The sequence below is a fragment of the Cynoglossus semilaevis genome, chromosome 10 (assembly GCF_000523025.1).
Source record: "Cynoglossus semilaevis isolate Cse_v1.0 chromosome 10, Cse_v1.0, whole genome shotgun sequence".
In the NCBI taxonomy this organism is placed as follows: Eukaryota; Metazoa; Chordata; class Actinopteri; order Pleuronectiformes; family Cynoglossidae; genus Cynoglossus; species Cynoglossus semilaevis.
This window is the reverse complement of record NC_024316.1, coordinates 17,246,525-17,268,300: the sequence shown is the minus strand read 5'-3', so window position 1 is coordinate 17,268,300 and position 21,776 is coordinate 17,246,525. Positions and strand designations below refer to the sequence as shown.

The window sequence follows — 21,776 nt, the reverse complement described above, 5'->3', positions numbered from 1 at the left end:
AGGGGGTGGGGGGTTAGGGGGCGCTGCAGTGAAAGTTTGGGAACTACTGTAACCTGAGGTTGATGTGGAACTAATTCTTGACTATTGTGTAGATGAGTGATGCTTAGAACTGTTTATTTCTTGCTAAATGAGATGTGGTGTGTATTCATCTAGGACACGATAATAAAAACTGCTTCATGTGAAAAAAAAAATTCATGTAAACTCCTGTAATTTGCGCAAAAATATGGATATATATCTATATCTATCATTCAGACAACACAGTGGATAAAGGGGTTAGAGCCTTTGCCTTACAGCAAGATATGATCATTTTCTGTGTTAATCATATATTCATACATATATTTATTAATAAAATGCTGTGGTATTTATTTTACTATAATTGGTTGTTGTCAGTAGATTACATTATTAGTAGTGATGAAATAAATTGTTAACTCAGAAAAAAAAAATCCACGCCTCACTGCGATGATGACACGTTGACTTGCCCAGCCCGACTTGAAACCAAAATTTTGTCTTACAGAATCCCCCAGGTTTGATGGATTCCTTATTCCGAATCAAATTTTAAACGACAGGTAACGCGGAGTGTGTTGCGCTAAAAGAGACAGACTAATGAGTGGACACTGAGTGAGAGACGCAGGACTTTCAATCAGCAGCCAATCCCAGAAGCTCTATCATCTCCACAGTGAACAGCTTGTGCATAATCACTGTGATGAACTGTGACTGATGTCAGTAAATCTGACTTTAATTGGGAGCAGGAAGATTGAATCCTCGCTGCTCTCTGTCCAACTCCTGCTCAGACTGCAGTCATGCTGAGATGTGATGTTTAAACCATGCTGCCGGTCGGAGCGGCTGCATCTGCCATTCCGTTTCAACCACCAGCTTTGGACGTCTGCGGGAGAGAAGCGAGGATGTGAAGCTGTCTGTCTAAACTGGCGTGTTTGTTAATAATCTCTGGTAATCTTCTTTAGCCACAGCAGCAGAACTAATCTGTCTTCACAGCTTTTTTATCCACTCACACTGAGTGAGACACAGACAGAGGGTTGGTGTCATGTGAGAACCGGAGAATAAAAGTTGCCTTCATCCGCCCTGTGGACGTGGAGTATTAATGACAAATCCCACAGCCTAAACAAACAGTGATGGCTAACGCGGCTAACAGCTGACACGTTCTAACAGACAGAGGAGCGATTGCCGCGTCAGTCTATCAAGGACTCGGTCGCACCTTCTGGAGACAGGATATGAACCTGATGAATCACAAGACTTCCTCAGATCACATGCTGAACACAGGACACAGAGAAGCCCCGCTCCTCAGATCAATAACCTTCATAAACAGCTGCCACAACATTGATCACGGTCCCCTCGGTATTTATGGAGAGTAAAACCATCGATGTTGCAAAGATATTTTTAAAATCAGATTTCCATCAACGGCATTCAACATCTGAATGTTCTAGATTTAGTTCCACTCTGAAACCCCCGGAGGGCAATCTGAGAAGAAGAGATGAAAGATGGTATCGAACAGAACACTCAGAGAGCTTATTATTAATGTTCATCCTGCTGGCACAGTTGTCGATAGAACATTATGAATAAGACATACGGTTTCTGTGGACAAGTGTACTCAGAAGAAGAAGAAGAAGGAGCTCCAAAAGAACCTGGATGTTTGTCCGTAGACTAACACTGACCGTTGCCAATGACAACACACTTCCACTCCTTTGATTGTTGACATATCACAGCTCATGTTCCTGCTTAGCGTTGAGCTAAATTAGTAGCCATTGCTAGCTTTTGGGTTGAACGGTATAGTAGTCACGCACGAGTAAAGAAAAAGCGCAGATCCTTGTGTAAATGATTTTAGTAGTCACAAACGAGTAAAGAAAAAGCGCAGATCCTTGCAGGAGCGACCCGGCAACAAAACACGGTTGTCGTAACTGAAACTCAAGGTTAGGCAAGAAGCTGTCGTCAACCTGGAAATAAACTCTGAACTCGTAGAACTGTTTTAATCCCTTGGGCGTTCCGTTCGGGAAATTAAGGCTCATTCCCATGCCAAAAGTATGGCAAGAGTACGACGCACCGAGTACAACGCTACCAACGTGCAGGAGGCACGCTGAGAAACACTCGCTTCTCTCAAAAATTAAATAAAATCAAACTGAGAAGGCAACAAACAGAAGCTAACCGCAGAGGCTGGGTGTCACATCTGCTGCCCTTGTTAAAGAATGTCAGTAAAAAGCTTGTCAAAGTCTCAGCAGAAACCACACTGTGATGCACAGACAGTTTGATATCAAAGAGTCTTGACCACAGAAGCTGCGCCGCTGTCGGACATCAGGCGTCCGCACTGAATACAAATGGGATGAAACAAAGCCGTTGGTTTTGAACTCCAACAACGGAGGATGTTAAACTGCTAAACTACTCAATCATGACTAATGCCTTTAAAAGAAATTGCCTTGCAAAAGAAAAGAACTTAATGAGATTATTTTCAGTTACAATTAACAACGTCGTAGTTACATTTCTCAAAACAGGGGGCAGTGTGGCGCCTTTTGTCCCCCGGTGGGGCCTAAGAATGCTCGGATTATCTTCCTAACACATGCACAGTACTTTCCGGAGCTGACTGTGCAGAGCCGTGTCCTGTTTCCTTAATCTGGTAGTCCAAGACATTAAGCTGACACTCTGATCTGAGACACAGCCCTCTCTCAACCATTGTTCTTGTTTATCTGGCTAATGCAGACCAAACTACTGAGCATGTATTTCCGGGGACGTTGTTACTGCTCGAGTGTTACATGGACAACACAAGGATTGTTTTACGGATTATAATCTATTTGAAGTGATGCGCTAATTTACAACGCCGTATAAAGACGTATTTTGCTCAAATGCTCCAAAAAGGTTCGGTTGAATGTCACCATCGAGTCTGCATTATCATCCGTGGCGAGTGGATGAGGAGGGTGAAAAAAAACCCAACAAGCAGCCGGCTGCGTTATCAGTCTGTCTGGGCAGCACACTTGAGTGGCCAATTCGACCCAAGAGATAACATTGCGAGATTCCATTTAAATCTTCAGTCATCATTTGGAAAATTGTATTGAATCTCAGATGGTTCCCCTCTTCCCATTTGCAGAATAGATAGGCATTCCAGGCCCGTGTCCTCTGGGATCAACACCCAGGTCTATGGGCTGAGGCTGAGAGCACGTCTGACAGACTGGGCATGAAAAAGGACGAGAAGCAGAAATAATTATAAGAGCAAGTGAGGCGTATCAGCTTGTCCTTGGCTCAAAATGAAAAGAAGGATATGACATGATGGCACAAATCAACTGCAGGTCCACGTACGACACAACACCTCATTCACTCATTACACGTGTGTAATTACACGTCAGTAAGCGTGTAATGCCGGGATTATCTTCCTAGACTGCACATTTAATCTTGTGTTTTCATTCTTGGATGGTGAGATGTTTGAAAAATACCCAGTGATCTCTGGTGATGTAGATTTGTCTTGTAGGGACACATGATGAAGACGGGAGCGGCCGACGGGGGCTCCACTGTCTCAGAGGTTCTTTTGGTTCCAAGGACAGTTTCTCCGGAGTCTGTGGCCAACGTGATGAGTGTGTTGACTGTCACAGCTGCCTCCCTGCGTCTGCCAAAGGTGTGTGATTAAATCCGTATTCTTTGCCTGAAGAGAATTGGAGCCATTCATGAAGCCATAAACCATATGGACAAGTGAATGAGTTCTCCTTAAAGTTGATCGTAGCGGTTTACTAAGAAGGAGCGGGACGGTAAAAGTTGAACGCCTCTGTGTGCAGCAAAAATAAGGCCAGGTTTGAGAAACACAGAGGAAAAGTCATTTCAAGCTAAATATTTTACCCCCATAATTTTTTTAGTTTTAGTTACGGATTGCTTGATGGAACTATTTCATACCCGATACCGATACGACACTGCAACTTGGAGCTTGCAGTTTAAATTTCAGATTACTCGATACAATTATTTCATACCTGATACCGATACGACACTGCAACTTGGAGTAGCTGCTGATGCCGATATCAATCAATTCCTTCTTTCACCTGCAGCGTTCTGTGCTGCCGTTGCCGAGGCGATAGTATCCTTGTTTACGGCACAAGTTAAGTTGACGATAAGTGAAGTCATATTGGATCGAACCATCTCTAGTTGTTGCGTATAAAAATGCATTTGATGATTAAAAATTGTACTTTGCCCAGAAGTACTTTCAAAGCTACATGGTACTTTGTTTTTCTAAAAAAAAAAAAAAAATTACAAAAACTAACTGAAGGGCTTGAAAGTCATTCACATTCAGCAGCTGTTCCCATCCTTGGCATTTATTCAGTTATTTTCTAACTCACTTGGGAAATTCACAGTATTTTCTCCTTCAGATGTTGAAAGGTCTAAATCCTGTGAATGGAAATACAGTGATTTTTAAAATGAAATACAATTGTGGTTTTGAAGTGCAGCTAAACTGTTTAGACACTGCCATAGACACGCAGTATAAACATATATATATATGTGTATATATATATATATCCACACAGTGTGCCCATTCTCAGCAGCTACAGTCCACCTGAACGTTCCAGATTTAGATTTGTAGTATTATTTTCCAGGTTAAATAGTAGAAGGTTGAATATCATTGGTTGGCAGCAGATGGCCGACCACGTGGCACATTGACAGCGACAACAGCTGAGGCTCCTAATGGACAATTTAGCTGTCAATCACATGCACGGGTCAGCTATATTCAGCTTCCACCTCTGTGACTGACTGACGGGGTTGAAACCCCGACCATTTTCAGCCACAGACTCTGGTTGTGACAAATCTTTTCTTTCTCCGTTTTAAACCCATTCTTGACTTGAACCCTTGAGCAAGTGAACCTCAACAACCTCCTGGACCGATTCATTTGAAAATTGTTTTTTTTTAAATGAATAATTACTACTGAAAACACTAAAACATATGTGTCAAACCCGAGGTCTGCGGGCCAAATGTGGCCCGCCATGAGGTCTGTGGGCCAAATGTGGCCCGCCTAGTAATCGTGTGTGGCCTTAAAGTCCATGCTGCTGAGTTTCTCAACATGAGTTTTTTTTAATTACACATTATCTTTGTACAATATTTGTATCTTGAATAATTAACAATTAAATACAGAAAGTATTAATACGTTATGGAGTAGTTACATTTAGAGTCTCATTATTGCTTATGTGGCTGGAAATGAGTTTGACACTCCTGATCCTGAAGTGTTTTCCTGGTCCTCTTGATGACGTTGTGTGTGTTTGATTGAAGTACAGTTCACCACGTCTCTGTCTGATACTATTCGCTTCGTTATTTGTAGTGAAAAGCTCAGAGAAAGGTGTTCCACATGTTTGTGAAGAACAACGGAGAACTTTCTGTTCTCCCCCGGCCCCGGTGTATGTTAATCCACCATCGGAGAGTCGTTCCACACACTGCTCTTATTATCATTTTTCACAGCTGTTCTAATGGCGCTGTTCTCCCGTGGTAGTATATAATACCTGCAGTACTGTACAGTACCAGTCTTTGGAGTGTTGTAGTACAGTATCTGTAGGAGTATCAGGTGGTTTCTGGTTTTCTTAAATAACTGTTTGCAAAATAAATCTGGCAACACACACACACATATATTACTGCAGTGTACGTGTACGTATGTACTGAGGATGTAGGATATTTCCTTTGTCTTCATCAGACTCTTGCGGTCTACGTATTTTTGGACTAAATTTCAGCAGCTAAGGAGTTCCTCTGAAAACAGAACTGTCTGTTGATTTAAGGGGAAAAAAAACGTAACACCAGCGCCTCGGCTTTTCAGACAGTTGAGATAAAAGTCTGACTTCAGGGACAGGACCTTTTCTGTCTTCTTTGTAAACGGTCTTATCATCTGCAAACGGTAGGAATCATAATTATTTAAAGCAGAGAAATAAAGGAACATGAACTCATTCAAACGTTTATCTGCGTCTGGGTTCAACACTGTAGGAAAAACGACTGTGTAGAGTATTGTTTCCCAAAGACTGGGTCGCGACCCTCAGGTGGGTCACAAGAGATATTTGTTTGGGTCGTCTCGCATCACGTTTCCCAGGAGCGGGATATTACGAATAATATCTATTGACTTGGGTCGCAAAGATTTGTGACTTTTAAAATTGCCAAATCGATATATACAGACTACTGCATAATGATGCAGTAGTGATGGTATGCAAAAACTGTTGTATAGTACTGTGTAGTGTATGGTATGGCATTGGTAGTGTAGTATCATTTGGTGAGGTATACTGTAGAAGTATCAGTATAGTACAATATAGTATTGTATAGTAAATGCAAGATTCTATAGTATAGTACTCTATAGTAGTATAATATATTGTACTACAGAACAGTAGATTTAAGTTTAGTATAGTGTAGTAATACTATAGTACAGTGCAGTATAGTATAGCACACTGTAGTTGAATAGAGTATAATATAGTAGTACAGTTTAGTGAAAGGCCAGTATTAATACATACTGCCCTGTATATTTGTATATATAAAAACTACTGTATCTAGTACAGGTATAGAATACCGTAGTGTCATAAAGTACAGGGCACTGCAGTAGAACATCATACACAGTAGTATCGTATACAGTACAGCGCAGCCTCGTGAATTATCAGTACATTAATTCCCTGTGTTTTTCGATGTTTCTTTTTGTAAATATAAAACTCTCGTCTGCAGCTTCAGTGGTTTTGAGGCGCTCACAGCAGCAAACAGAAAAATCAACATTTACACAGAAAGAATCCAAATTAACCTGATCAGCAGTGAGTGAAGAACACGGTGGCGAGAACAGAGAGAACGGCAGCGCGGTGCGTGGAGCAGCCTTCAGCTCTCAGCGGTGTAAATGGGATGATTGCTGCTGGTCTGAAGGGTCCTTCACTGAGCCAAGTATCTGAGGACAGGCAGACAGGCAGACAGACAAAAGACACGTGGGCGACTCCAAATAAAGCAGCATTGATGAACCCATTAGAACAAAACACACAGTCACCGCCGCATTCCAGCGTCTACACTGACTCTGAGTGTGTCCACGGATCTGTGGACGGACGGACGGACAGTTCACCTGTGAAATGACGAAAGCTTTGCCGGGATTTGCTTCTTTTTTTCTCCTTGAGCTTCTGGTTTGACAGCTGTGCTGTTCATGGAGAGTTGAAGGACAGGATCAGAGCACAGAACATCCTTTGTTGCAACAGGCTGTTTTCATTATCCCTGTTAAAAACGATGATGTCATATCGTAACTGTATCACCGAGGAGCTGCTACATACAGAGCTGATGGAGATTCTCTATCAGTACACATTAGCTAAAGCTGACTGAAGTACACTACAGATATATACAGCACATACAGTATATTTGTGTCATGTGAGGCGGCGGTCCCCAACCTTTTATGGTACCAAGGACCGGTCGGCCGGTATCAGCCATTACTGCGATCATTACATTTTCAAACTAAAACTTCTTTTAGAAGTTTTATTCTGTTAGTATCAGAGTCTGAATGACCTTTGACCTGTTGTTTTGAAACATTAGTAAAGGGATATGACTGGATCCTTTTTGACTGAAGCAAATGAGTAAAACTGAAGTACATTTTTTTGTTTTTACTGCGGTCCGGTACCAAATGATCTACGGACCGGCACCGGTCCCCGGACCGGGGTTTGAGAACCCGTGATGTAAGAAATTCTACATATGATAATTGCATAAAACTGCACTTATTGACTAATTACCTACTGATGGTAGGCCCTGAACTGCTCTTTAGATCTTCCAGATCTTTAGTCGTCTTATTTGCATCTACTGTAAAATTTCGTGTCACTTCTCGAAATATTTATTTGTGGCATTTGCTTTTAATTTTAATTTTCTCCCCTAAAAGTCATTAACGTAGTCTTTGAAGTGGAGCAGGCGGAGTTACCTTATGTATGAAATGAGCTGCACAGATGACCCGTCACCACTTTATTAATGTCCCTCAGCTTCTTGTCTTCACACCCTTCCCCTGCCTCCAGCCGTCCTCTCTGTCCTCCCCCGGAACCTAAATGTCAACGGCGTATAAAAGACTCCAGAGTTACATGTGATGATCAGTTTGATTTTTCTCATTTTCTTTTGTCTGTCAAACTTGACCCTGGAGCGATCGTCTTGTCGTGTTTAGCCACCGTGGTGGAGGAGGCGCCCTCTGTTGATACTGTACCTCATGTTGTCATAAGTTTCCTTTAACAAGTCCTCGTAAAACAGCGCTGTAAACCACAGTCGACGGCACAACGCGGGCTCAATCTCCGGCCTTACACTGTACACGTTGTGTTCAGGAGCGCTGAGTTATGGCAGTGGCACACAATGGATGATGGGACCATAGACTTATCAATAATGCATAAGGTGGTAAGAGAAATGACAGGCTCTCCGCTGGTAGGTTCCCCACAGAAGCAGGCCATAAATTCGCAGGGCAATAATAATGACTCTTCTCAGGGAAATAAAGGCCACCCTCTGCTCCCCATAGTCATAAACCTGGCTCACTCTTCCATTGGAAGAAAAATGCTTCCCCCTCTCACCACACAGGAGTCGTACACAGTAGGTACTTCAAGCATCCGACTTGATATGCAATCATCTCTTTACAGAGGAAAGAAGACATTTTCAGTTTTATGTTTTACGATATTTGCCCATAAAGTCTGCCGAGGTTGGGGGAAGGGGACGGTTAGCGTTAGCATGTTGAAAAATATAACAAGAATATAACTAGTAGAGTTCTCACCTCTTTGACCATCCTTAGATCTCTGTCGTGGTTTATGAATTTAAAAACTTTAATTTTTTTTCATTCTTTACCCCACAGTTTGCAAAGCAGTATTTTAGCAAAACTTTAATTTTTTTAAATTTTTTACCCCACAGTTTGCAAAGCAGCAATTAAAACATTCTTATCTTCAACAAAGCCTCAATAGAACGGCTGGAATATTTTATTTGTCCTAACAAGATTACACACAAAACAGTTCCATGAGCACGGCTACAGGAACCGCTAATATTTTAGGTAGAATATCATACTTATTATTTTTTTCATAAATCTACAAAATACATTTTAATTAAAAAAAAACCCCGGGTCTTCAACAGTTGTTCTCGGGACCCCTAGGGGAACTAGGTAGTACTACAGGGTGTGGAAAACTTAAATTCAACACATTTTCCCATAATTAATAACTTAATTTTTACTATTAACTCTGGTCTGTTATAAAAACTAATGATTTTTTAACATTTTTACTTTAACTTTGGAGATAATTTAACAAAGCAGGAAATGGAAACAGAGGAAATTTGTATTTGCATTTCAGCAAAACATACTTTTTTGTTTATGTTGAGTTGCAGTACAAACCTTCATCTGTAAGGAAAGATTTTTTTTTTGAAAAACACTCCAAACAGTTTCTCCCAGGCCCAGAATATAACATTTACAGTCATTATTGTTGCCCCTTACCCCCCCCCCCCAACAACTGTTATTTTTCATGGAAAAAGAAAAAAACTGTTATAGGTCTCAGTGGGACATCAGCCAAGTTTCTGAATATTTTATTAAACAAAGTATCTGTAAATAAAATTTCTATTAAGGCTCAGATATTTTTTTATTCAGTCAGAATGGAAAAACAAAAGAATCAAAATAAAAAACATGATAAAAGGAAGATATTTTGAGTCATAAGTCGAGTAAATCTGAGACTTTTACGGCTCTCATGAGTTGGCCACGAGGTGAAACTGAACCTCCATCGATTCTGTTGATCCATTGATCACAGAGAAGATCCCTCTGTGTGCAGACAGAAAACACAGCGCTGGGTGTTTTTAAATAGAAATGGAGGCAGCAGTGTTTCCAAACCGATCTGTTTCAGGTAATCCAAAACCCAGTTTTGGCAGAGGTTACCAGAGTAGATGCAACTGCAGGTTAAGAAGAGGAAAATGTAGCACACATTAATAAGGCACAGAAAACGCAGTGACTGTGTGCAGGTGGACTGGAATGTAGGGCAACAAGACAAAAACCAGGGACTGTAGGTGTGCACCGGGGTTGGTACGCAGGCAATCAGTCAGAGGAGGAAGAGATTCGAATGAAAAAGAGAAGGAAACAAGGGCAAAAAAAAAAAAAAAAAAAATGCTGTGGAACCAGGGTAATTCTGCAGAGAGGGATGGCCAACTTTTTTGGCTCATTAGACATTATATTTGTATTTTTTAAATAAAATAATAAATGACAGCGAATAAGTGTGTAAGCGTATGTGTTTATACATACTGGGGCTGTGAAATTATTACAAGTTTTATTCAAATGAATCACTGGGGTGGAAATTAAAAGATTAATCATGATTAATCGTGATTCATCCTGATCAATCAGGACAAAAGTTTATTTTGATTAATCCAAATGATTCAAATCTGACAAATGTTCCTGACTCTACTCAACTTTTTTTTTTCTTCCAGGTCACGGGGGTTAACGGTCCCAGCGAAGAAGTCCAGATGCTTGTTTTCCCTCCAGCAGCTCTAACCATTTCTTCTGGAAGAATCCCTGAGAGTTCCCAGACCAGCTGGGAGATATAATCACTGCAGTGCATCCTGGGTCTGCCCTGGGGTCTCTTCCTAGGTAGACTCTCCTGGAACATCGCCCGAAGGAGACATCATCTAACCAGGTGCTGTACCACCTCAGCTGCATCCTCTCTTGTACGGTTAGGGCACAGAATCTCCGTAAAGCTGTTCACTGAAGCTCGGCCGCTTCTCTACAGGATCTAGTTCATTTGGTCATGTGACCGACAGTATTTTGATCAGAGGATAGGAACATAGAAGGACAGGTGAAGGCCAACATGACAATGACATACTAAAAACTGCCACTCGGGGCAGTATTTCCTCTCTGACCCAGAGTTCGTTTTCATTTGTTTTTTCAACTAAAAACCATTGACTTGGAGGTTTCAATAATCAGCCCGGTCCTGACCCATTCACACTGGGTTACGAACAGATCCGACCCAAACTGAACAACAGTCGACCGCGATGTAGCCGCTGGAAGAACATTTGACGTTGGATGTTCTAAGGCTGCTGTGTATTGTTCTCAGGGATAACGGGGGGATGGGGGGGGTGGTTTGTGTCCTGGTCTCTGAACAGGGGGAGGGGGATGGTTTGTGTCCTGGTCTCTGAATCAGTCATACAGCGAGCAGCAGCAGCACAGCAGGAAGTCGGCAGCTTACATAAGGTCGAGCAGTGAAGTGCTGATCACCTGCAGGTCTGGGCTGGTCCAGAAACCAAATACGGCAAATACTGGAGCATCTTCTCCCCCAGGACTACAGCAGCTCACTCATCAAACTCCTGGTTGATGGCTCACCAATCAATAGCACACATACTGTATGCTCATTTTTCTAATATGCGGACAAAAATACACCGTGTATTTCCAGAGCGCGGTCGTTCTGTGCCTCACCTCGGGCCGTCGGTCGTGCGCTGTGTTCCGTTCGCCTCAGCAGTTGCAACTGGTCACAGAGAATCCCATCTGTTCAATAAGAACTTCAGATGTGCTCCAGATGTTACAGTCAGGACAAATATGGACGCCACCAGGACGGCCGTGTTTGATAAGGCTAGGTCAAGTAGAAAAGACACCGTCAAACAACCGATACACATGTTGTTATTTACACACACTGCTGGGAGACGTTTTCGTTTCACCAAAACACCTCAAGTTTTAAATCCCATCATCACACATTAACATTTCAATCATTTTGATAAAAAAATAAATAAAACAGACATCTACCTGCTGTTATTTATCTTTCTGTTCTGGTGACATATACAAAACATATACAAAAATATATGTTTTTGTCATATATAACAATGTTGATTTATTCTGAAAAATAATGCTCATAATTAGTCATGATTGATCTACAGCTATCTTTTCATTAATCTGATAATAGGTATTTGATTGACAGCCGATATAGACATATAAATATATACACATATGTAAATATGTGTATATATATACTTTATATATGTGATGTGTGTGTTTATATATTTATATACATATATGTGTGTGTTTATATATGTATATATGTATTTGTATATTTATATACTGACAATTAACACACATTATTGTATTTTTAATATTGTTCTTTAGGTCCGTTTCTCACTGACTCTGAATTCACTTCCACGTCGTCCACGCCTCGACCAATGAGATCGTTTGGAACATTCACCAGAACGTCACAAGGTACTGAACTCTTTGAACTTCTATGTCGTTCTAATAACTCCGTGGTGGAGAACAAGGTGTAACCACTGAAAGGTGACAGAAAATCACCTGCAGAAGTACATCATTTGAAGTGATATGTACTGTAGTTGAACCTCGGTAAACTTTTTATATCAAAGTACACAGTACAACTCTATACTTGAGTTTGTTTTGGCATTTCCACATAACAATACTGCCACTACTACTACTACTGTACTTCAGTACTGCAAACAGGGACTGAGGGATCAGGCTGGTGATCAGAGGATTTTGGTTCAAATCCCAGCCTCGGCACGTACCAAAAACCAACCCTGCCCCACGGGTACGTTACCACTGCTCCTGTGCGTCAGGTGTTTATTACTGGGCTGTTTCACAGATGGGGTAAAATACAGGGGGTTATTTCCCCCGCAGTACTACTGGGAAAAACCCGACATTAATCATCCAGCGGTGTGTACAGTATTTCACGGCTTGTCGTCATTTCTGCATTAATTTCAGAAAAGCTGATCGTGGTCCCAAACAGACAAACGGCTCAAATAACGTCTGTCACGACGGCCGTTCTTTCTAAGATTAATTGTGTTATTTTCAGTTCAGGAAGAGAGGTACTGTTCAACAATAGGCACATAAAAGTACCAACATTGTAGGTCATGTTGTTTAACAGTGACGACCGGTGAAATTACAGGAGAGGATGAAAAAAAAAGCAAAGAAAAAAAAAGTAAATCAGTGGAAAGTGCATTTATTATCTGCAGAAAAGTGTATTTATGTTCATTTTTAGGTATCTGCAGGTGTTGGTACCGTATCAAGTCAGCACTGGCCCAGAACAAATGCTCTGGGATGGAGAGTGCCAGAGTAACAGTCGACATAATCAGTTCTAGAGAGCTCTTTAGAGCACAAACAGCAGGTATCAAACAGTTTAAGGTCCATTTGTTTTGCTGAGTGTTTTCCATTTAAGGTTGAACGAGACGCTCCGACCTGGTCACGGAGGTGAGACGGAGATTTCGGTTAAATCTCCCCCGAGATAGAAAAGGATGAGCGGACTCTTTGACATTTTTCCATCTCATCTCTGCCTCAATGTTTGAATTATTTGCCTTAAAAAAAAAAAAAAAAAAAAGGGTGAGTTTTTCTTCCCTTCCTGGCAGAAATGAAATAAATCAAAATTCACCGAGACACAAAGGCAGACGCCTCTCCTTTTGGAGTACAATGTAGTATTTGCTGTTGTGATACATAACATATGGCGGTTACAGCGACATGACCAGATGATTATGTTCACGCCATTCAGCCGCCATTGTAAACATTTGAAGGGCGAACGCGGCTTCATCTCGGCAGATGAATGCGCCCGTCAGGGGACTGGCAAGTTCAATTATGTGAACTGTCAGCGTTTTTGCATTGTCATGCGATGTGATGGAGGCAGCGCCACTTGAATGCGACCCGTCAACCTTATTTAACGTGAGGGGAACACAACAAAAGCAACAGGAACCGGCGACGAGCGTGTGACTCTGTGGCGCAGGAATCGTCCGTCCTGACAGATTCATTCCTTCATTAAAGAACGTTCCAACGAACCGTTTTGACGTCCTCGTATCTGATCCCGCGGTCAGCGCGGGAAAATGCACGGGCTTTACATTTAATCTCAATTATTAACGCAGCGCCATGTGCTTAACCCAGATAACTGCTGACTGGTGGGGATATTTTGAGACGCAGTGATAAAAAAAAACAACTGCCTTTGTATTAGTGTTTTTCTTGACTTGAGAAAGAGAGAGAGAGAGAGAGAGAGAGAGAGAGCAGTTTTTACAGTAGCAGGTCTCAGGAGGCAGTTACTGGAATGAAACGGTGAAGCCTGGAGCCAGAAGGCAACAGCATCTGCTCTCTCTGGAGACTGCCATCAGCAATTTTGGCCTAAAAGAATGACTACTTATGATGAAATGTCTATGTCCCCGGCTCTGTCCCACCCTGCCGTTGCCCAACACTGCATTACATGGCTTTTTTTGTTTTGTTTTTTTTTTTAATTTGAAAATTTCATAATGTGCACGCAATGACATTTGACTCGATGGCGGGATCAAACAGCGCGGCTCTCAGTAAATGTCAAAAGACGCCAGGAAACAACGGAAGACACATTTGCATTTTCAATTTTAAACGTAAGCTTTGAACAATAACAGAGCCAGACCTGCTCTGCTGCTGCAAAGGTTCTTCACCTGAGAATTTCTTTTTTTTTTTTTTAATATCACTCACCATCCCCCAGGTGTGTCTGGGAAGTTAACAGGTTGCCTGACTTGATAAAAAAAACAAAACAACTTTATTCTTATCCACAACTTAGATCAAATGAGAAGATTAATATCCTTTAAAAGAAACTATTAAACGCTGAGATCAGGCGATGTAAAAGGTGAGACTTTCAATTTCCATTAAACATGAGGGGCTCAGCCAATTGAAAAAACATTCCACTCAAGAGTCGGTTTATTTTAATAGTAGTTTGCGCCGATTCGTCCCACAAAGACATTTATTCCCTTCCGAATAAGATTCAAAGGCCAGATTCTCAGGGTAGCTTCTATAAACATAATCTTATTTCGTACTTGGCTGAACTTGAGAGTCGGCTCATGCAGATAAAGTAGACACCGAACGTTTCCCATTGACCTTTCTGGAAAGGAGCAGCAAATGCCTGAGAAAACAAAAACACTCAATGAAAATGCTAATGAATCCCTGAAGAGGCATCGCTCACCATCCCGTCCTCACTCATTTACTGCCAGTGATTTATTGATTTCACAGATGAAAATTCTGACTTGTTAGCCAACTGTGAGATAAAAATCTCCCCTCACAGGAATCTTTCGTAGCTGCTCAGGCCCCGCCCCCTTTTTTGTTGCACGTCAAAGCGCTGTCACCAGTGTGTAAATGTGAAGCCGGTACGGATCGTCTTGATGTGATAGGAGAAAAGCCTCCAGAAAGGTATGACTTTTATCACAAAAAAAAAAAAAAAAAGGTTTCTGTTGCGTGTCAGGATCCACAGAGTGACACGTTCTCTGTATCTGATGGAAAATCAGCCTCCTGGGCTCGGTGGCGTTGTAATCAGCTGTAATATCGTTTTTAAATGTCACACTTAAACCTTTCCTGATTCCTGTTTTGACAAGAGCAGGCGCAGCTGAGGGCCAAGCCGAACGGGTAACTCTGCCGCACTTCTTCGTGAGACGCGCCGTCCTCCCATGCTGAACAAAACACAACGATTTATTGACATTTTCATTTTGCTTAGCCACCCGCGGCACAGGAAGCAACCAACACGCTGGCTTGTAGGAATGCCATTTCTGAAAGTGAATTTGACATGGAAGCAGACAGGCGTTAAGAGCAAACACACGCGGCTGCCAATATTTCTTGACTACATCTTGGTAAGTTGTCTTCTTGCCGATGTAGGAAAAATTTGATAAGTCTGGATAATTACCTTTAACCCCTTCACCGTGTGTGTTCTCTAAGGCTGGGGCTTTAATGGGTCGGTTTGGTGAATTAATACAGGCAGAAATGAAGTGGCCTGGTTTTATCTTAACCTGTTTCCTATCAGCTGATTTTATGATCATCTCTTATCTCAACGTATCCAGCGTTAATGTTTATAGTTTTCCCGAGGTGCTTATTTCGTCCATGATGTGCGTGACTGTAAACGACAAAATCACAATCATGGATGGACTGTGAGTTCCTCATTTCCACACTTTCTCTAATTTCTGGCCCATTAGTGACACTGGTGCACTATCACTAGGTGGCAGTATTCCACGCAAAACCTTGTTGACTAAGATTTACCAGCTGCAAAAAAACGATGAACGGCGTGAGTTGAGTGACCTCAGCGTACAGAATGCTTTGGTACTGAAAAAATAATGTATGGCTCAAAATAGGGTTGAGAACCTCTGCTTTAGACCACCGTCTCATTCTCACAAACAAAACGATTCAGATGAGTCATTTGGAATTAAAAAAATGTCCTTGTGACAACCAGTTTTGACTGGTTCCCGTTCTAGTAGACTGGATCAGCAATACAAAAACAATAAATAGTTTGATCAATAATTAAGGATGTTTTTTTTATGTTTCAGTTAGTCACGGTTAGTCATGACTAATTGTGATTAATCATTCGAAAAGCCCATCATTGATGTCTAAAATGAACCAGTTCCTTCGTTCTAGTAAAAGCAGCCAGAACATCGACCACATCAGTCCATCTCCTCCGCCCACTCTCCTGCATCTCCTGCAGTTCTTGCCACTCCACTGCTCCCGGTTCTCCTCTTCCTGCGGCTTTAGGAAGCCAATAATGTCTCGACCGAGACACTGGCTGTGATGGAATGAGTCCATGAATTTAATTTACTTCTTTATTTGATTAAAAACAAACAAACTAACTAACCAAAAAAAAAAACCGAAACATAACAAAAATGCAGCGTTGTTTTCTGCTGCCTAATCCAACCCCAGTGACAACGGCCAGATAGAGATGAAATGAGCAAAACAGACAATCAAATTAGTTTAAAAACAATTGGAGCTACAGTCTGGACAATCAGACAGCAATTGTCCAGACATAATCATCTTTCGCCTGCAGTGTGGTGAACTCCAGTGCCACGGCCTCTGCAGTCTGAACATGGAGAGTTGGACTTACACTCGGTGTAATTTGGACCTGAAAGCATCGTGTGTCTTTCAGGGACCTCTGTTTTCTCCACTTCATCGTCCTGTTGTTTCTTCGTTTTTGTTTTGTTTTTTCTCTCCTATGGTTTCAGGAGCAGCTCACAGACTTGTTTTTTTATTCTGAGCATCTCCCATAAGATAAACACTGACACGCCTCATACACAACATGACCTCCAGCAGTCACTCCATCTCTGAAACGCTCCACGTATTTAATTGCATTTATTGTCCAACTCTCTCCTCCACTCTCCCTCCAGGTTGTTTGGCTGTGTAGCCAGACAATACCAATGTTGGAATAGTTACATTTTCAATGATGGGACGTGAATAAACAAACACAAAAAAAAAAAAACCAACAACAAAAAAAAAAGAGCTCTCTCTCTCTTCTCGCTCCACTCAGTTTATTTCATCTCTATAAAGCATGGATTCCTCCATGGTTCTAAACAGAGAGTCCTGCAACAGTTCTGGTTCTGTTACACATCACATATTATCATTGAGCTGAAAGTGTGTTTGCCTTAAGGAGCCAACGACATGTTGTCTGTTCCAGTCCCGTCCTCCGACCTTGCTGCAGTCGTGCCGCCCTCACAGCCTCATATTAACTTTAACGGCACAAGGAACTGTTTCTCGGCCGCTCGCAGTTCATTTTCTCGGTGCGACAGCAAAACAGACCATTTATGTTATTGATTTTAACATTATGTGTTTTAAGATGCCCACAGCCCACTGTCTGCTCTACAGCCCCGCGTAAGGCCTGCTGAAATGGATAGCTTAAATAAAGGTCAGTCCTGGCTCTCTGCGTCGATATTGGAAAATATTTAGGGGCAATTATTGACCGCAGCGGGCCTTCTGTGGAAATGATTGCTCAGCATATTTTTTTTTTTTTTGCCTTTTTATGGTTCTTGTGAACCAGTCGTCATCTTCACGGATGACTGGGTAAAAAAAAAAAACCCAAACATTTATCCTCACATTTAAGCAATTAGGAAACAATTATGCAAAAATCTTTACTTTTAAGTGGGGATAATTCTGATATTAACTTTTTGCCGATATTGTCCAAACACGTAATTTCCAATTCGGATATCAACCGATACCGATATAGGTCTGGTAATATTTATTTGTTTATTTGTACAAACCACTGTATGAGTTGCTGCTCTTCGTACCATCCCCTGATTATTAAAAATAGATTAATTAAATGAGCTGCAATGCTGCCATCTAGTGACTTTCACTTTCACATACAGCTGTTTTTCCCTTAAAACTATTTTAGGTCACACATCATTATGCGAAGCCCAGGCTGAGGTTTTCATAATCAGAGGAAAAAAATGATAACAATTTTTACAGCTATGACATAATTATGCTAATATCGGGCTCGATAACATCAGTCGGCCGATGTTATCTGACATTTCTACTTTTAAGAATTTTAAGAATCTGCTACAGAATAACAAATTATTTCATAGCTTTTATAATTAGCACAATATTGACACTTCTGCACTTCCTGTTTCTGAATGGCAGGGACATAAATTTCCCTTTTTCACATTTAGGTTATTTTCAAGGAAACAAACAAACAAACAAACCCTCAAACGTCTCATGGACGAGAATTCGACAGGAAATAAATTCACATTTACTTCAGTGAAGTTTACTCAGAATGTGGCCATAAAGAAATTCCTTTTAAAATAAAAAAGTTCTAGTGAAGGAAAAAAAAAACCCCATAAAGGCCGATACGCTGCTGCACTTAGACTTGAAAGGCAGGGGGCGCCGGCCAAATGTTACTGTTCTCAAGTTCAGCTGTGTTTGCTGAACCTCTTCAGTGACACCCTGTGGTGACATCTGTTGTTTCATTAGTCATTGCTGAAAGAATCCACATGACATCACAGCCCCTGATTGGTCGGTGGACCACAATATCCACGGCAAATTTTGTTTTTTAAATAAATGATTATGAAATGATGTTTTCAAAATTCATTTTTATTGGTTACGATACCGTACAATCGCAGAAAAAAAAATTGCGGGAAACAAAAATCTCCCACCGCTAGTCTTTACATGAGCAGGTTCTGGCTATTCTTTTCGCTCAGGGTTTCTGCCACGGTTTTACTGAACTGCGAACGCACTCTGTCTTTCTCAGCAAGCGTCAAGACAAATGTGAAGTCTTTTTGCCGTTAAAGTGTCAGCTAACGAGTTCGGACAGGTTCAGTGTTCCAGTAATACAGGTCTAAAAAATCCAAGACACAACGCCCAGCTCGCTGTTAGGTGAAGGCAGCGTGATGTGAAGAAGGCTGCAGCTGTTTCCCAGTGATGGAGATCATTGCTGATTTACTTCTAAATAACAGCCCTTCTCCTCACCCTCCCTCCTCTTTCCTCACCCCCTCCCCTCTCCTCACCCTCCCCTCGTCTGATATGATCAGCACTACATTTCTATCACGGGCTGAAGAACTGCCCCTCTGTGTGTGTGGAGTTCACCTCCAGTTGACGGGGCTGTGTTGTTTCCAAGGCGTTTCCAAAGTGTGGACCTCCCCACGAGGAGCAACACAAACAACTGCCCCGTAGACTCTAACCTCCACCCCACCCCTGCACAGATGTTCTCATGCATGACTACGACTACGACTAGGCACAAATGCAAACGAGGGCAAGTTATGATTATTATTATTATAGCTATTATCGTTTTAGTCACACTGTGGGAAAGGTTTTTGTTTCACCAAAGCGCCTCAAGCTTAAAATACCATCAATGTCCGGTGTGTGTTTGTGAAGGATTTAACGTCAAATTAAAGTATTCAATTGACAGCCCTAATATATATATGTATATAAATATATGTGTGTATGTTTTTTATAAGCTAGCTAGATTGGTGGAACTGTATTAATCGTATTCGTCGACATCTAGCTAGATCAACAGAACTGTATTAATCGTATTCGTCGACATTTTTAAATATGTAAAAAATACATATATACATATATATGTCACGGTTGTCAATGTCACAGTAAATTCGTAATTTACTGTGGGTTTACGTCACGATTAGTCACGATTAATTGAGATACATCTAGATTGATCAGGATTAGTCATTACCCGTACTTGTTTGACAGTCCAAATAAATACCACTCTTTATTCACATGATTCCTTCGTCATCTTGTGCGTATATATTGTAAACAAACTAAAATATATATAGATTTTCTTTTTCCCCCCAAATGACTTTTTCTGCAGTTTGACATGTCTGCAACCTCAAAAGCCTCACAACAGAACCCACTGTGCGTGTTTGTGGTTCAAAATGTAGGACACAGTGAGAACCTGCAACAAAAAGCAGGACTTGAAAGGGAACGCCGCCTCGGGACAAACAGACCAGGAATCCATTGAAAATGTAAATAACTGCCGTGTGACCACAGTGTCTGTGATTTTTTTTTTTTTCTTTTTTCTTTTTTTCAGTGGCGTGTGATCAGGTGGAGTGTCAGCTCGCCGTCTATTCCAGAGGCAGACATGTGATACAGTCTTTACACTCAGCCAGGCTGCACAGGAACATTAGTTTCTCAGTGCTCGCTGAAGGGAGACACAGTGAGAGCTGCTGCTGCTGCTGCTGCTGCTGCTGCCGCTGCTGCTGGTGCCTGTGGCCGCTGTGGCTCGCGCGGAGACTCCCCTCTCACTGGGAGGATGCAGACGGTGGCAGGAGAGATTCCACCGCACTTAATTAAGAGGCACTTTGTAGGCGCCAGCAAACGCAGAGGGACAAATGAATTCAGTGTCAATGAGAGGAGTGGTGTGTGAAAGGTGGAACTGAGAGAGAGCCGTACATCTACCCCCCCATTCTGCCCCTCTGCCCCCCCTCACCCCCTCCACCAGAGCCGCTCATTTCTGAATCACTGGACTGTTGCTATCAAAGTGCGGAGCCGGGAGACGGAGTCAGCGGAGTTCTCTCCTCCAGCCAGATTTTGACTTATCGGCTGCGATCAGCTCGAGCAGCACGATGGATGGATCTGTGTGGGTCCACTGAGACCTTCAGACAGTTTGTGTTGCCGTGCTCAGGTAAGGTTCGATTCTCTCATCTGGTTTGGCATGAAAATGGCTTTTTTTTTTTTTTTACAGTTTTTTATTCAAATGTGTCAACAATCCTGTGGGTTTTAAGTTCAGAAATGGAACCTGCAGTTTAGGTGAACGTGATCTGGTCGTGTCATCACCGACTGAAGTTAACAGACATTTCTACGCAACGAAGACATTTTTTTACTGATAATTACTTTTTTAAACCAAGACCTGAAATTAAAGTGTTTGACAGGAATTTGACCTAGAAAAAAAAAAACCCAAAAAAACATTTATTTCATAGGTAAGAGACAATAGGAACTGTTTCAGGTGTGGAATCTTGAGATCCAGTCACCTGGTACCGACATCAATATCTGCTCACTTTTCTGTTACTGACTTCACCAACAGAAATGGACCAAGATTTGTCAATTTCCTGCGAACGTGTGTGAGACATTTTCTGGGTTGAGCCACTGCGTGTGTGTGTGTGTGTGTGTGTGTGTCTTCTCCACAGCAGCTGTTCTCTCCTGACCAGCAGAGTTTCCTATTGTGGAGCTGCTTTCTTCTTCTTTTGTTTAATTTCTTCTTCTTCTTCTTCTTCTTCTCTCTCTCTCTCTAAACAGCGTGCTGAAAAATTACAGGGGCTTTTGATTTCTTTTGCTGCTGTGTCACTGTCACATTATTCTGACAGATACAGAAAAACCACAGCAGGCAGCTGCTTGCAAAATCTTATCTTTTTTTTTAGTTTGATTTTTTTTTTCAGTTTTTTTTTTTGCGTCAGAAGCACAGCTCAGAAGTTGAAGGGATTCAGCCTGTCGGTAGAGAAATCTCTGCTGCACGGGGGGAAAAACATACCCAGAGATCAGTCCATATTTGCAGCACTGTCTCAGGGACAAGACGGGGGAAAGTAAAAAGGGCGAAACTGCAGAGAAGAAGAAGAAGACGTTACTGACGTCTACCAGACCTAGTTTAGAAGTTTCCGGACAATTCTGGTCTATTTTATAAAATGTGATATTTATGGGTTTTTTTAAC

At 41.7% G+C, this 21,776-nt stretch overlaps 1 protein-coding gene across 7 annotated transcripts in view; it reads left to right on the top strand.

The window, feature by feature from the left end:
• The window catches only part of LOC103385342 (monocarboxylate transporter 2-like), a 28,292-nt gene extending 7,960 nt beyond the window's left edge, over window positions 1–20,332 (top strand). For 4 of the 7 annotated variants that reach the window (XM_025059027.1, XM_025059030.1, XM_025059029.1 and 1 more), the window contains exons 6-9: window positions 3,470–3,613; window positions 10,378–10,583; window positions 12,041–12,130; window positions 20,163–20,332. In XM_025059027.1, the coding sequence (XP_024914795.1) occupies window positions 3,470–3,613; window positions 10,378–10,391 (158 nt within the window). In that variant the 3' untranslated portion in view covers window positions 10,392–10,583; window positions 12,041–12,130; window positions 20,163–20,332. Of the gene's footprint in view, window positions 1–514; window positions 1,800–3,469; window positions 3,614–10,377; window positions 10,584–12,040; window positions 12,131–19,152; window positions 19,353–20,162 lie in introns of those variants that run through there. The other 3 variants (XM_025059031.1, XM_025059033.1, XM_025059032.1) reach the window with 3 other exon arrangements.
• Window positions 20,333–21,776: the final 1,444 nt, after the last annotated feature.